Source organism: Humulus lupulus, chromosome 8 (assembly GCF_963169125.1).
Source record: "Humulus lupulus chromosome 8, drHumLupu1.1, whole genome shotgun sequence".
Classification (NCBI taxonomy): Eukaryota; Viridiplantae; Streptophyta; class Magnoliopsida; order Rosales; family Cannabaceae; genus Humulus; species Humulus lupulus.
This window is the reverse complement of record NC_084800.1, coordinates 9867587-9884469: the sequence shown is the minus strand read 5'-3', so window position 1 is coordinate 9884469 and position 16883 is coordinate 9867587. Positions and strand designations below refer to the sequence as shown.

The window sequence follows — 16883 nt, the reverse complement described above, 5'->3', positions numbered from 1 at the left end:
ATCTCTTTAGAGCATGATCTAAAAGTAAGAAAGGCCAAATTATTGAAAAAAACATTGGGAATTTTGTGATTTTAAGATTCGTTTGGCATGTAGAATTGAATTAGATTGGACTATATTATTATTTAGGATTGAACTGGCTGAGATTATATTAGTTTTTAACTATGTTTGGCGTGAATAAATAAATTATAAAATAATATTTTTAATATATATAATTTTATTAAATAAATAATATTTAAGTATGCATAATTAGAAAATAAACAATATTAATATGTTAAGATCATGTATTTTTGTTATTTAAAAATAAGTTAAAATATCCTTACATATTTTTTAAAATTACTAGGCACAAGCAGCGTGCAATGCACGCTTGTTTAGTTTTAAAATTGTAAATAATGTATATAATTTTAATCAAAATTAATTTATTATTTTTTAAAATATATATAATAGAATAAATTGTAGTTCTATAGTATATATAAACATTTATATCAATAATTTAGAGATATATGACATCTAAACACAACGTTGACGTATATATATTTACATAATTACATCATATATATATAAAATACAATAATATTTAAAAAAAAATTAATAATAGAAATAAAATAAGAATATAAAATGTCATAGTACATGTATCAACTATTTTTAGTTTCTAATATATCTCACAATGTTCTTTGGTAAATTTGATGAAGAAAAATAGCTCAAATCACTTGATAAAAAATAAACTATCACACAAATTTATAGGATAAAAGAATGATATGTATGCTTTAATTATTTTTAAATAAATATGATTTAGTTATTTACATTATCATAAAATATCATATTTTAATTATTTTTATGTTTAAGTTTATGTTTGTTCCAGTTTTTTAATTTGGCTATAACAATAAAATATTATATATTATATGTTTAATATAATGTTAAGTTTAAGTTTAATTAAATTTTATTTAAGTTATAAAATATATGGTTTTATTATTTTTAAATAATTATCATTATAAGATATCTCAAAAAATTTATATTTTAATTTATTTAATTTTCTTTAAGTTTAAGTCATCTTTACAATCTACCATTAAATATAATAATATTATGTTAAAGTTAATAGAAAATATATACTGTTGTACAAAGTTAACGTAATTTTTTTAAAAAAAGATCACCACTCTACATAAACATAGGAAAATAATTTTTTTTTAAATATGAAAATAGAATACTTTTCCACTCAATATATATATATATATGATAATTTTCTCCATTATATAAACCAAAAATCATGCAAAATAAGTATGACTCCTCTTATTTGAATCCATCACAATAATTATTTATCTGCCCTAACACAAGAAAACTCAGTTCCCCAAAACCAAGAACATACCCATGCCTTGGTGAACTGAAAGCAAAGCTCTCGTCCAAGCCATACCAAATACTTTTGCAGTAGAATCCAATCGCAACAACCACTTATCGTTGCCACCGAGATCATCATATTGTCGTCGTTTCCTCTTGGGACGGAGCCAACATATCAAGTTAAGGGGACCAAAGTGTAAAAAAAAATTAAGGAGAGACCAAAATAAAAAAAATACAGAAAATCAATATAATTTAAAAAAGATTTGAAAAAATGGGGGACAAGGCCCCGGAGCCACATCCGTCTCTGGTTTCTCTTGGTCGTAGTCGAAATCGTCTCTATATCATTGCAATCGAAGTCTTTGATTTACGATGGTCTGCTTCGTTGGACTCTCAGTATTATTCGTCTCTAGTTTTCTTTTAAAATTTTCAAATCATGCAACATGATCATATTGAACTTTGATCTTGGTCGGACATGAATTTTGTTCTTACGGAGTTTGAGAATAATATGGCGTAACTGGACCTAGTGAGGCCAACTCTAATGGACTGCAAAACACTAATATGGTATTGATCTAACACCATATATTATTTTAATGGAATTCTAAATGGGATTGCAAAATGTTGTACATGAATAGTGCCACGGCATTATTGATGCTGTTCACTGTAACAAATTTTTTTTTTTGTGTTTTATATTAATATTATATATATATAAATATATTGATATTATTTAATTTGTAAAATAAAATAATATATTAATATAATGTATATTTTGTGAAGAATATAATAATATTGAATATATTTTTTGGTAAAATTTTTAGTATTATTGTTGGATTAAAAAAAATATATGTTATTAAAATTATCTCATTGTTCATAGTTGGAGTTGCTAAGTGGATGCACTCCAATTTTTTATAATGAAAATTACATTTTATATGAGTTTTTTAATAAAGTTTTCAAAAATATGATTTTTTTTTTTTACAAGTATTATTTTATGGTTTTTTAAAACTTGTATTTTTTTTATGAGATTTTTTTCCCATATTTTTGTAAAAAAATTCTTATTATGTCATATTTTTGTAAAAAATTATTATTATGCCTTATATTTTTTCTCATAATCTATTTTTTTTTAATTAAATTTATTCATACAAATTTAAAAAAGTTTAATTACCATATTTTTTATGTTAATAGCTAAAAAACCATATTAATGAAAAAATCACTGCAAAGAATCCCATATTTTATATATATATATATATACTATTAGAGTTTCATCAATTCGGTTGATATTTGATTTTTCTTTTTCTTTTACTTTGTCAGTTGAACAGATTTGGTCTGATGTTCAGAAAGCCCTCAACAAAAATATCATGCAGATTAATGTGATATCGATGACAGGTGTTAAGTCGTTAAATCACCTTTATTCTTGCAAACCATGGAGTTGCTTTTTTTTTTTGTTTGCAAGACTGAAGTTATTGATAAGTACATGTTGCTATTTATATGATAAATTAATGTACACGTATGCATTTTGTGATTGATATGGATGATGTTTTATTATAAGTAAATATGCTGTGAACTAACTAATAATACCTCTTTGTCACGATCAATATTAATTCAAATTTAAATAAAAAGTAAACTTAATTAAATATCCTAACTTTATTTATATAACCCATTAGATGGTAAAAAAAGTATTTTAGGATATTTTTTTGAGGCTGTTGCCTGGTTGGATCCGAGCTCTAAAAGTATCTTTTAGACTTTTTAGTATACTTAAGAAGTCTTTAAAAAATATAATTTATGACATACAGTGCGAACCTTAATTATATATGTGAGTATTAAAAAACTATGAAGAAATTTGAATCAGTAGAGACTTTTAAAGACACAATTTGAAGGGCACTCAAAGTGGACCCTAAAAAAATATTAATAAATAAATTAAAGCTTTATTTTAATAACTAAATTTTTTAAAAAAATTAAATAAAAAAGATAATTTTTATTTTATTTATTTAGGGTTAGTCTCTTGTCTCCTTCTCTCCTCTCTTTCGCAAGCTCTCTGCCAGCCACCGCTCGCCTACACGCGCCGCCCAGGTGTGTTCCCCGGCCCCTGAAACCCCAGCCCCGCGAGCCCCAATCGTACGCGTCGCCTAGCCCTCTCGATGGTGCCCTCAAAGTTCGGCAACTATATGGGTTTTTGAAACTTCTTGGGCATTTTCGACTGCCTCGAGCCAAATGACCACCACCACTGCATCCTTGTGCTTTGGACTTTAAAACCCACTCAAGGATCAGGCTCAACGGTCGTCGAAATTTGAAGTCGATGTTTGCTAGAATCCATGGAAATCCGAGAATGCATGGCTCTATCCTTCCAAGGGAAATGTCAATACCACGAGACTCCTCGAGACCTAGGCTTCAAAACCTAGTAGCTATTTTTCCCCAATCACCACCTTTGAGTGGTGGCGCTGCCGCTGGAGTTCTGCCGCGACTCTCTGTCATAAATATTAATTAATTTTATAAAAAATTAAAAATATAACTTTGAAGGGCACGCATTGCGAGTCCTAAAAACATTCTTTTAGGGCTCACAACGCGCGCCCTAAAAACTCTACTTTTTAAGGCTCTCAAATAGATGGCTCATGGGAGGCTCGCCCTAAAAAGTTTTTTTTGTAGTAGTTAAATTCCTTTAAAATTAGTTATTCCTTAATTTCACATCTTGACATGATTTTGAATGTCTACTCCTTTTGCTTGAGCACAACATCAATTGATGAATATTGAGCATGTCACTTGCATGCATTTTGGTTGCGAGGACTCTAATAATGGAAATTTTCCATCAACGAATCATATTATTCCTACTCGATCAAGATTGTATCCTTCTTCTGGCCAAGCTTTTATGCAGCTTGTAAATCTTTTATGAAATATTCATCGTTTTGGTTGTACAAAAACAACACGCAATGCAACTGTAACGCCCCAACTCCAGGGACCGCTACAGTGCTCATTGCAAACAGTGCTAAACTCGCTAATCGAGTCATTTGGCCATAAACGTGTAACTAAGTATGATTAGCGGTTTAGGGGTTAAAAACTTTGGTTAAGATATAACGTTTCACTAGAACATTTACTGTATACATTGGGATCCTAAAAATATAATTTTAGAGTTTATTACAAGAAAGTGTTTACAACAGGCCGTTCTAAGCGGCAAAACAGGGTTCAGCCCTAGTTCCACTTTCAAACCTCGCCCAAGTATTGGTCGAGCAGCTGCATATGTACACGTCATCACCTAAGCTCTCCAACTCAAGGATGGTCCAGCTTCCTTTTTCCTTTACCTGCACCACAAAGCACCCGTGAGCCGAAGCCTAGCAAAAAAACTCATATGCTCATAACACAATCATTTCATGATATCAAATCATATATGGCATGCCTAGCACTCATAGCTCAATTCAGCATGCAAATGAATTCAAACAGATGTTGGGGTATCCAGGATAAGAAATCCTGGCCTTCTGATTGGAGGACTATCAAGTCAATCATAATCAGATGAGTGTCGTAACACTAAAGGTTCCGATAAACCATGCTGAGTGACCAACAAGCAAGTCACTGGGGCCTCAGTGCCCAAGCCATGCATATGATGATCAAAATGATCATACAGAGCTCATAGCACTGATCAGACGAGTGAATATCACTTGAGGTTCTAGTAAACCATACTGAGTGACTGACAACCAAGTCACTAGGGCCCAGTGCCCATTTCCTGCAATGGCTCTACATGACTAGCCTTTGGCTAGATAAATGCTTGTTTATATTCATCGAACTTGAGGTCGGGCCTGCATTAATGCTCTTTGAGTCATTCAATGCAGAGGGTCGATTTGTTCCAATCGACATAGCTTGCACTACACACTAGGGTTGTCATGACTAGTGAGTTAGCACAATGTGACCAGTGCCCAGTACCACTGCCGAACCTGACTAGTGAGTCACGGCTTCACAGTTGATACTAACACCTTTGCCAAATCTGACTAATTAGTCAGTGCGTGACCAGTGCCCAGCACCACTACCGAACCTGACTAGTGAGTCACGGCTTCACAGTTGATACTAGCACCTTTGCCAAATCTAACTAATTAGTCAGTACCATGCACAAGTAAGCAATGTTATCAATGTGTATCATATGCCAATTATCCGAGGGTAGGGCATTCAGCATGCTTACTAAACAGTTGCTAGCATAATTATGATCATGTACAAACTCAAAGACTCAAGCTCTAGCCAATCTCATATTCATCATTCATGGCATGCCCTAATCACATGTTTCTCATGCATCACATGCATCACATTTAACCAACCACCATGCCTCAATAATAATCATATGCAAATGGGCAAGATTTCCAAGCATTCATTATGCTATCAATTTTACATTTAAACATACAACATGCATCAATCATAGCCATGCATGTCACATATGGGGTGCAGTTTTCTTACCTTGGGTTCGAGCGAGAATTAATAAAAGAAACGACCTTTGAGAACGATCAGCTTTTAGTCCTTTAGCGATCACTTAGTCATAACCAAACATATAGGATACCATTAATAAAAATGACCAACATAGGTCCTCAAACCAATATCTAGCCTCCGGGACACCAATCCCCACTTAACCGGGTACTAGGATCAACCCCGAGGCCTATGGCAAGCATCCCTAAGTCAAAAACCCCATTTTGGCCAAATCTGCCTTGATGGGCCGCGGCTCACCATAGCCATGCCGCGGCTCATCCCCCTGACAGAGGCATAATTGCCTTAGAAACACACTTAGGCCGCGGCACATTACCCTGATCAGCCCAAAAACCAGCAATGCACCAGCAAACTCCCCTGCGTTTTTCCCTTGGAACCAGCCCTTCAAACCAACTCAAAACACCAACCTAACACCCATTTCAACCCCTAAACACCATCAACATCTCACCCTCATCAAAACCCAAGTTTCCAAACTCAAGAACTCCCATTAATTCACAGCTAACACATCAAAAACCTCAATTGAAAACTTAATAGAAAAACAGGGTATACCATGAAACTCATGGCTGGAACTTACCTCAAACTTGATTTTGAATCCCCTTCCATGGCTGAATCAAGTTCCTAAGCTCCCACCTTTAATCTCCTAGCTTAACTCCTCAATTTGGCCTCTCAAAATTCAAAGGAAAGTGAAGGGTGGAGCATGTACGGGAGAGAAGAAAATGATGAGGATAAGACTCTGTTTCTGTTCTGTTTCCACAGCTTTCTAAACCCCAAAGCTGGTATAAATCCTTAAGGTCAAAAGACCATAATGCCCCTAGGCCAATTTAAAGCTTCTAAACACTCCCAAGGGTAAATTCGTCATTTCCAACCTATACCGTTAATTATAATTAACGCTCTCCAATTCCCGCTATTCTCATTATTCCCAAATACCAATAAATCACATCCCATTACCCTTTAATTCCCGGTAATGTTCTAATCATCAAAATGACCCCGAGACTCACCCCGAGCCCCGAACTTAGACCCGTTATGACTAGACCGAACACTTACATTCCCGTGATCGTCTCATGCCGAATGGCTCGAACCAATCCACATATAATGTGGTAAAATTATAATTCACCCATATGCATAAAATTACACATTCACGCCCCCAACGGCCAAATTACCAAAATGTCATTGCATTTAAAATATGAGCCCACATGCATGCATTCACCATCATATAATAATATAATTCACATAAACATGCATATAATCATTAAATATCATAATAAATCAATTATGGCCCTCCCGGCCTCCTAATCAAGATCCTAAACCTTATTAGGAAATTTGGGGCATTACAGCAACAATGAAGATTCATGCCTAAATAAGGATTGAAGCAGGGATAAGAGACATTTATCAGCAGACCCTCGATTTATACAACAACATAATTTTTATTCAATACTAAAATTAAGGGACTTTCTATGGTGCACCCCGTAAAAGGGGATACACTGGTCCTTTAATAAGTACACTATACACAATCATAAAAAAAATTGTGCCGAGAATCACCTAGATGCTAAAAATAGAAGAGAGTGTTCTAGTGTTATATTATTTTATAATGTTAACCCAAGATATGTTTCCAAGAGGGGGGGTGAATTGGAAATTTAAACTAATTTCGGAAATTTAAAACTCAATATGCCAAATTATGCAATAAATCAAATTTATCAAGCAAAAGCAAATAATATGGCAATCAAATAGATATAGCAAATAATTAAACTTGTAATGTAAATAGTTGAAGGTTAAGAAATCGCAAACTCTCGAATTTTACAAGGTTCGGTAGAACTAAGCCACCTACGTCCTTGGTCTTCAAAGCTAAGGACCTAGCTTTGAGTTCAACTATCGAGCCAAGTTAGCGGGCTTGACTAACCCTTACAACCGGGAATTTTTCACCAAGGTATTTCCAAACCTCTTACAATAGTTTTCCACCACCAAGGACTATCAACCTCTTTTTCGGATTGTTGAAGTGCCAATCTCGCTCTAACCGGGTTGTTTACAAAACCGGTGCCAACCTCACCTCAATCTCAATATGGGAATGTGTTTGATATTACAAGCAAAAATCACTCTAGAAGTATGATAATACAATGAGAAACCTAGAGTGATTAGCAAGCACACTTAGAAGAAATAAATACAAATTTTGGCTCAAGTGTGTGAATATGTGTTTGGATGAGTTAAACTTTGAAAGCTCTTTGAAATCAATGGATTTGGTTTGGTATATGTAATAAATGCTCAGCCAACAACCAATTTGAAGTAAAAAACGAGTTTATATAGAGTTTGGGAAAAAACTAGCCGTTTATAGCCGTTAGGGATCAATTTGCGAAGCTGTCTGCCGCGAACCGGAATTCCGGTTGGAAGCAACCGGAATTCCGGTTGCCCATCCGGAATTCCGGATGGCAAACAGAGAGCAAAATCAGTTTTAAGCCTATTTTCCCATTTTTCAATTCTTTATAACTTTTAGCTCGTTTATCCGATTTCAAAAATTCCAATTGCGTTACGACCGTATCGGGATGTATTTTCTTAAAAGTGAATTTAGGATAATTATTTCTCATTTTAAAAAATCACCATTTTTTAGTGCGTGAGTGAGCCAAATTCTATACTTATGACTTAAAGTATACTTGCAATCACTTTACAAGACTAAGAAATGAAGTTAAACCTTTATCTTGAGTTTCTTGAGTCTTGAAGTCCATTTCGGGTCGTTTCCGGAAAACTTGGTAAAATGACCATTTTGCCCTTGGTCATAATTTTGACTTTGAAGTGCTAATTCACTTTAGTTTTTGCTACAAAATCAACAAATCATTAGTAACAAATAATAATCAAATATTCGTTAATCATCAAAACAAGGAGACTTAAGAGTTTGGGTCAACATATAATATAATGTTTTAGATTAAATAAATGTGACAAAGAGTGTTACATATTGTAACATATAAAAGAAAATTACAATGTTTAGATATATGTGAATATCCAAATATTTGGTGTTACAAATTCAATTACAAATTTGTAACTTCCAAATATTACTCATTGTTGTGTAGGTTTGTTGTTACAGAATATTGAGATAAATTTCTTAAAGCCACATGTAAAATAGATGTTAGAAGATATGATTTAAACTCCAATAATATGTTTTGGGGGTGACAAAATCAATTAGAAGTGGATCGAAACCGTTTGGAAAAACAACACATTTTTGTGTGCTGAAATTGGCCAGTGGCTGCGGCCTGGGGAACAGAAACTAGTGGTCGCGGCCACTGATACTCCTGGCTGCGGCCACAGAGGCTGACTGACCAATTTTTCAAAATTTTCCAACATTTTTGAACGGCTCAAAAAACACAAATAACTCAGAAATCTCATTTTTAATTCCATAAACATCAAATTAATCATTGGTAACAGCCATGGGGTTAGTGAAATTTGAAATTCAAAATATGTCTCTAAACTCTATAAATAAGAACCTATTGCTCACTTGTTTGACACTATTTTTTCTATCTATTAAAACATTTGGCTTGTAACGCCCTGGCTACCCCAGAACAGTTACGGTGAACGGTGGACCGGAAATTTGACTCACTACCTGAGTCCTTTGGTCAAAAACGTGTTCTAAGTGTAATTAACAGGTTAAGGCATAAAACCAATAAAAAGGAAATTGAGATTTTTATTACAAACTGCTCTGCAGAGCTAAACAAAACGTTTACAAGCTGTTCTTAGTACAAAAAGGTCACTACTGTTGTAAAGTTACAATCCCGCCGACCTAAGCGGCAAAAATAGGGTAAACCCCCTAGTTCCTCTGAGAACACCTTGACCGTGGTGGTCAAGCGGCTGCATACGTACACACCACCACATCAGCTCTCCACTCAAGGCTAGGTGAGCTTCTCTTTCCCTTTACCTGCACCACATAGCACCCATGAGCCAAAGCCCAGCAAGAAAACATAACACTTTATATAACATTATCAAATGATTATCATTATAATCACACTGAGCATAAAGCTTTCAAACAAATGGGTAAACACCACACGAGGTTTTGATAAACCACACTGAGTGACTGCCATGCAAGTCACTAATTCAGATGGAAGAGTGGCTGATGGGTAAGCCACTAGCCTTCAACAGGTTCTGGTAACCACACTGAGTGACTGCCATGCAAGTCACTAATTCAGATGGGAGAGTGGCTGCTGAGTAAGCCACTAGCCTCCAAGCGCTTATTTCATTCATCGACCCTCGGGGTCGGTCTGACATTAATGCTCTCTGAGCCATTCAATGCTGGTGATCTATCAGATCAAAACTTGTTGGCTTGCGTGACACACGCTAAGGCCGTCCTGACTAATAAGCCAGCTCAAAATGATCAGTGCCCAGTACCACCCCCGAACCTGACTAATAAGTCACAGCTTCACAGTTGATACTAGCACCCTCGCCAAACCTGACTAATAAGTCAGTGCCACGCACAAATGAGCAACATATGCTAAGCATTCTATATTCAATCCATGTCCATATTTTCACAATCACATGCCTCATGTATATCCACGCATGTCACATTTGGGGTGCAGTTTTCTTACCTCTGGTTCGAGCAAGAACGAATAAAAGAACAACCCTGAGAACGATCGACTTTTTGGTCCTTTAGCGGTTACCTGGTCATAACCAAATCATGGGATTTCGTCAATAAAATGAATAATAAAAGGTTCCCAAACCAAAACCTAACCTCCGGGACCTCAAACACTACTCAACCGGGTAGTAGGTTCAATCCCGAGGCCTTAGGCTTGCATCCCCGAGCCAAAAAGCTCTCTTTGGCCAAAAATGCCTTAAGGGTCGCGGCCCTCCTTGGCCATGCCGCGGCCCGCCCCTCAAACAGAGGCGCCTAAACCCAGCAGCTCCCAAGGGCCGCGGCACACCCTGGCCATGCCGCGGCGCAATGCCCATTTCAGCCAAAACCCCTGTTTTTCTTCCCTTGCGTTTTCCCTTGAAACCAACCCTTCAAACCCAATTTAAACACCACCCAAACCTCTCTCAAACACCCATTTAAACCTCCAAACATCACTCATAACTATCCCTCATCATAACCCAAGTAAAACATCCCAAGAACTCCTCTTGATTCCAACTTTCCATACCAAAATCTAAAGCTGAAAGCTATGAACGAAAACAGAGCATACATGGAAACTAATGGCTTAAATCTTACCTCAAGTTCAGGTTATGGTGCTCTTCCACTGTGGAACACTCTCCCAAAGTATCAAGGCTTAGCTCCCAAGCTCAAACCTTCAACAAGTTCACAAAACTCACAAGGAAGAAGAAGCAAGAAGAAGGTACGGGAAGGACAAGAAGGGAACTCTGTTTTGGGTTCTGTTTTACAGCCTTCCATACATCATATATATCCATATACCAAAAGACCATAATACCCCTAGGTCTTTAAAAGTCTCTAAAACCACTCAAGGGCAATTTTGACATTTTCCACCTACACCGTCAATGATAATTAACGCTTCCCAATTCCCGCTAATCTCAATATTCTCAAACACCAATATTTCACATTCCGTTACCCTTTAATACCCGGTAACACTCTAAACATTAAAAGCACCCCGAGACTCACCCCGAGCCCCGAGCTTAAGCCCGTTATGACCAAACCGATATTTAACATTCTTTGATCGTCTCATGCCAAATAGCTCGAACAAACCCACATTATAATGTGGTCTCAAATTATATCACCAACATGTGAATAAATAATCAATTTACCCTCAACGGGTCAAATTACCATCACACCCTTGTATAAAGAAATATGGACACATATGCATGCATTTCACATCATATCATAATATAATCAACATATACATGCATTTAATCAATTAATAACATAATTAAGCAAGTACGGCCCTCCCGGCCTACTGTTTACGCCGTTAAATACATCGGAGAATTCGGGGCATTACATGGCTAGAAAACACCTAGATGCTTGTTTATTCCAGAAATCAATTTCTAAATTTGTGAGAGATCCCTTAGTGCTTCACTTAAAGGGGAAATAAGCTTTTGGACAAAAGTTTCAAACCTTGTTCAAGTTAGTGATCCCCAATACTCTTCACTTTGGTAGTGTGAGTGAGAGTTGTTTGTTGTTTGTTTCTTGTCTTACATTTTCTACTTTGCTTTTCATCTTCTTATTATTATTTTCTATTTACTTCTATTTTTGTTTAGAGTTGTATTTTTTTTTTTTTTTGTTACAAATACTTTTAGTTTATTTGTATATTTTTGTTTAGAGTTGTATTTTTCCATTATTTTATTCTAATTCTTCTCTTATTCATTTGTATTTTAAGTCATAGAGTTGTAACATCATTTAATTAATATTGTTCATTTGTATTATTTTGTCTAGAATTGTAATATTTCTTATCGTTTCCATTGATACAACATATATTTTTCTAACACCTAGTACACCAAAAAATGGAGGGTGGAAGAATTACAAAGAAAAAAATGGAGGGTGCAGAAACAATCCCCCAATATTATTTGTCTAAAATATGTATATTTTCTATGAAGATTAATGATACTGATACGTGCGCTCAATAAATGTGATTTGTGGACTAAATTGATACTTTAATAAATTTATTATTTTGGTATATATTTTAAGTGCAGATACGTTATAATAGTGGCAGTGGGGGCACTGCAGACAGTTGGCGAGTCACCTTAATAATTTTGGGCGACCCTTATCACATAATAGCCTACTGATAATGTGCATGTCCACACTTACAACTTACGAGACTTACATATGAAAAAATAAATGAAATAAATTCCCATTTTTTAATGCAAAATAATAATTTGTAATAGTTCGTTAGTTCGTTTTTTTAAGAAAGAAAAAAAGATTCAGGCTCCAACCTGGTTTTATTGCGTTAAGGAAAGGTTAGTTGGGTCAAACAAACCAAAGACTAGCAATCAATTAATTATATTACGGAGGTTCTGATTTCTTCATCCCCGCTTCTTCACAATCAACCTATCATTACTTTATTTATGAAAAAACATAAATAAAAATATCTTTCATTAACTTAATTAATTGATCGAGAACTTGGATAGCTTTAGCATTTCATATTTTATTTTTAATCAAATACTGGTAATAAAGTCTATTAAGTTATCCCAGTAGCATTAGTTTGAATGATCTTCCTTGTGTTCAATTAATATTAATATGTGATGCAAGATGGATTTGAACTTTATCCCCTAATATTTTAATATGATTTTATTTCTTCATATGAATTAAAATACCAAAATTATACATTTAATTTGATTTGAGCTAATCATGAACTAACACACTTAAATAGTTTTAAACCAAACAACTAATTAAAAGAAAATGATATCCATTATTCCGTTTAATACTAAAACTGCATCTTAAAATTCATACAAACTCCGACTGATTAATCAAAAGTCCCAATTTCACTCTCCAAACATACCAAATTAAAACATTTCTCAACCCAAAAAGAATCAAATCATTACAATAAATGTCAACCAAAAAAAAAAGTATATCCCAACTGCTAAAAAAACCCTATACTTGTATATCTACAATAAAACTTTCATTCCGAGTAAGAATAACTCTCAAATATATGTATTTTTTTTTTCAAAAGATAACGAAAGGACTTCAACTTTGAGATTTTGGGCCTAATCAAAATTTCTGGCCCGATCCTGATTCTGGCCCAAACCTGGATTTGGCCCTGTCTCTCTGCCTGAAAGAGTTCTCCTTCTCCAAGATCAAACCAGCCCTGAACCTGGCGATGAAGTTATCAGCTTTGGTATCAACATCCGGGCTCGGACAAAACATCGACGACGCCGGCAGCTGTCCACCTTCCGCTACCGCGCATGGACTCATGCCTTCGCTAGAAGAATCCTCGCTGTCAGCCAAATCCGGGGACACACTCCGTGAGCTCCCGCTACTTTTTATCCTCACGAAATCTCCGCGCCTCACGAATTTCCAATCCTGAATCTTGAATGGCGGAGGCGGCGGCGGAGGAGGAGGGATCAAGGTCGAAATCGGCGGTGACTCGCTTCCGGTGGTTGCGCTATCTCTCAACCCAATATCGAAATTGCTCGCCGTAGCCGACAGTGGTGGTTTGTGAGTCACTGGAATCGGTTTGCTTAGTGCTTCGTTCTTTGAAACCCTCAGTGTCGAAGAAGTGACAGGCGGCGGAGGAGGCGGCGGCGGCGGTGGAGACTTTGAGTAAGCTTTTCTGGCTTTCCCTTTCTTTGAAGAAAACAGATTGTAGAAAACTGAAGGCGGAGGTGGTGGCGGCGGCGGCGGCGGCGATGGGGATGGATATGAAGATGGCAATGAATAAGGATGGTCGATAGAGAAAATATAGGAGTCTAAGTCTTCGACGCTCTTTTGTCTTTGCTTCTTCTTCTTTCGCCTAAGCGAGATTAAGAAATCCTTAGTGGACGTATTTATCTTTTTCTCACTTTTTCCGCTCTTGGGTTCCGATTCTTGGTACTCTGTCGGCGGTGGTGGCAGAGGCGGCGGCGGTGGAGGGGGACGCAATGGTGGTGGTGGTGGTTGAGAATCTACATTTTTTACCTCAGAAAAGTTGCTTCTTTCAGTCTCGTCTTTTTGTCTAATAGCTTGATAGCTTCTCTTCGCTTTGCGCTTTACCACCGGAGCCGCGGGCTGAGACGGCGGCGGTGGAGGAGGAAATGGAGGTGGCGGGGGCGAAAGCGGTGAATAAGGCTGAGGGCGTGCTTCTGGCGTATGAGATTTTTCCTCTGTTCGTACCTGAAAAGTGTCAACGTATATATTCGTGGTCTCCAAGTTTTGATCTTTTTCTTCCTTTTCAGATTCCTGCAATGGCCGGCGACGTTGGTGGAGCCCATCGGAGCCGAACGGGCGGTAATTTGAGATATGGCTATCATCGTAGAATTGCCATCGTTCATCTCTGGTCACCCAGGAAGATTCTTGACGTAGATCCGGGTATGAGCTACTACTTCTGAGTCTAGTAATTCCATTGTTGTATGATTCTGTCTGATCTAAGTACTGGTACCATCGATGTGGGGTTGATGGGTTAGACTTCTGAATCTCTCGAGAAGAAGAAGAATTAGAAACAGCTCGATCTTCATTAGAGCTAGAGTTCTCGCCACTGTTTCTACTGAGAAACCCACAAATAATGGCGAACAGAACGAGAATCAGATTGAGAGCATCCCAGCTCTTCTTTACCGACTGAGGTTTGAATATTTGAGAAGTGAAGGAAAGAATCGATGGAATGATAAAGAAGATAAATGCAAGTGCTGTAACGATCAAGACTATGAGAAAAGCACCACAGTTGAAGAGTAGAGATGATGAAGAAGTTGAACGGCTCAGCCCTCGTTGCCGGCGACTATCTGAGGATTGTAGCCAAAAGGGTGTATGATCGTTCTCATCTCCTTCCATTATTTGAGGTTTGTTTTTCTCTTTTGGTTTTTCGCTTTTGGTATAAAAAGTAAGAAGGGAATCAAAGGTTTAAGAAATGAGCTTTTTGGAGACACTCTTATGCCCAATTTTTTTTGTGTGTGTTGTGCTTGTGAGTTTGGTTTTTGCTTCTTTGTTTTGCAGCTGTAAATTACCCAATGCTCTAAAAAAATATAAATAATATGTGATAAATTGCGCAATTCTTTGCTTTGCAGCTGTATATAATAAGCTACAGCGTAGAAAGCTACAGCGACTGCTCTACATCTACATTATTGTAGTTGCATCAAATTATATTTTAATAATTTCTCTCTCTTCTTTTTTTCCTTTCGTTCTTTTTTTTTTCTAAATCGCTTGAGCTTGGCACCAACATCTTTCATCTCAACCTTTCTCCATTGCTCGGGGCAAGCTGCTACTCCTAATCCATAGGAAGGTCAGATTTCTCTCTTTCTAATATATGTGTATGTAAAGAAAAAGGGAAGAGTCCATTATGCATAGCAGCTCAGTGTTCTCCGTGCCCAGCGCCAAGTTCCCTTCGCATCCTCCTACACTACGCTCCAGTGCACTCTACTCAGCTCCCACCACCACCGGCAATGATTCCAATTCCATGGCCTGCTTCTACCAAGTGGGCCCAGAAGACCATAACTCTGCCTCCCCTCCGCCGTGGCTATCACCTCAATCACTCCTAAGGTATAAATCTATTTATCTATCTATAATCTACTCTCGTAACAGTAACAATCTTCATGATGATTAGTATTGTTATCTTAGTCGTTTTCCCTCTTAACTTGTCTCTAAGATTACCAAAGAGTTAGGTGATGACTTATCCCAATTCAATTGTGGTCTGGCTCATCTATTCGATAAGTTCAATTTTTGATTATATACACATATACATGATATACACGTATACTTATTAGGTGGGTACTACAGTGCAGCACACAAGTGCTTCTCTGACCATCAATGAGAACTACGACTCTGATGTTAGGGATGGCACTGAGGCATTCCTTAATAAGATAGTCCCTGAGGTGAGCTTAGCTTAGCTAGGCCTTCTCTTGTCTTGTCTTGTCCTCCTCAATATAGTTCAATCTCATTTTTTGTCACTTTCTTTTCAGGGAAATTCACCTCCTTGGAAACATACACTGGAAAGGTCAATCATTACTCATGAGTCTGATTATGTCTATCTCAACTCTTTATGCAAACTTGATTATAATGTTGATGTTGAAATTGCTCTTCCATGTTTCTCAGGTCCGGATGACATGCCTGCCCACATTAAGTTTTCCATATGTGGTTGTCAACTAACGTATGTGACATTCTTCTTTTGTTCTTATGAATGTTATTATTATTCATTCAATCTCCATTGTTAATCCTACTATTTATGTATTGGGCAGGAGCAGGATCCCAGTTACTTTCTTAGTGTTAGTATATCATGGTGCCATGGATTCTGCTATAGTGTTCTTATTGAAAGTTCACAATGCTTGTTTATCAACTTTCTCTGTGTTCTTATTAGTTCCAAGTACCATTGGACTGGAGAAAAAAATGTATAGTTACTGCATCATTAACTTTTAAGTAAAGTATATAGAGTCAGTGATTGTAAACTTGGTAACCTATCATCTCTCTCTCTATTTTCTTATTTTTTAAGATATAAAAGTAGCCTTGAAATCATTATATCATAATGTGTGGTCTTCCTTTCTTTAATCTCTACATAAGAAAAAAAAAAAGG

At 36.4% G+C, this 16883-nt stretch overlaps 1 protein-coding gene across 1 annotated transcript; it reads right to left on the bottom strand.

The window, feature by feature from the left end:
- Window positions 1-13149: 13149 nt before the first annotated feature.
- Window positions 13150-15210, bottom strand: LOC133794511 (uncharacterized). Its single transcript, XM_062231767.1, has one exon. The coding sequence runs from the start codon at window positions 15149-15151 to the stop codon at window positions 13400-13402; it is 1752 nt and encodes a 583-aa protein (XP_062087751.1). The 5' UTR covers window positions 15152-15210; the 3' UTR covers window positions 13150-13399.
- Between the last annotated feature and the right edge of the window lie 1673 nt (window positions 15211-16883).

Excerpts from the sequence above, each read along its gene's own strand:
- LOC133794511 (XM_062231767.1), bottom strand. The coding sequence starts at position 15,151 with ATGGAAGGAGATGAGAACGATCATACACCCTTTTGGCTACAATCCTCA.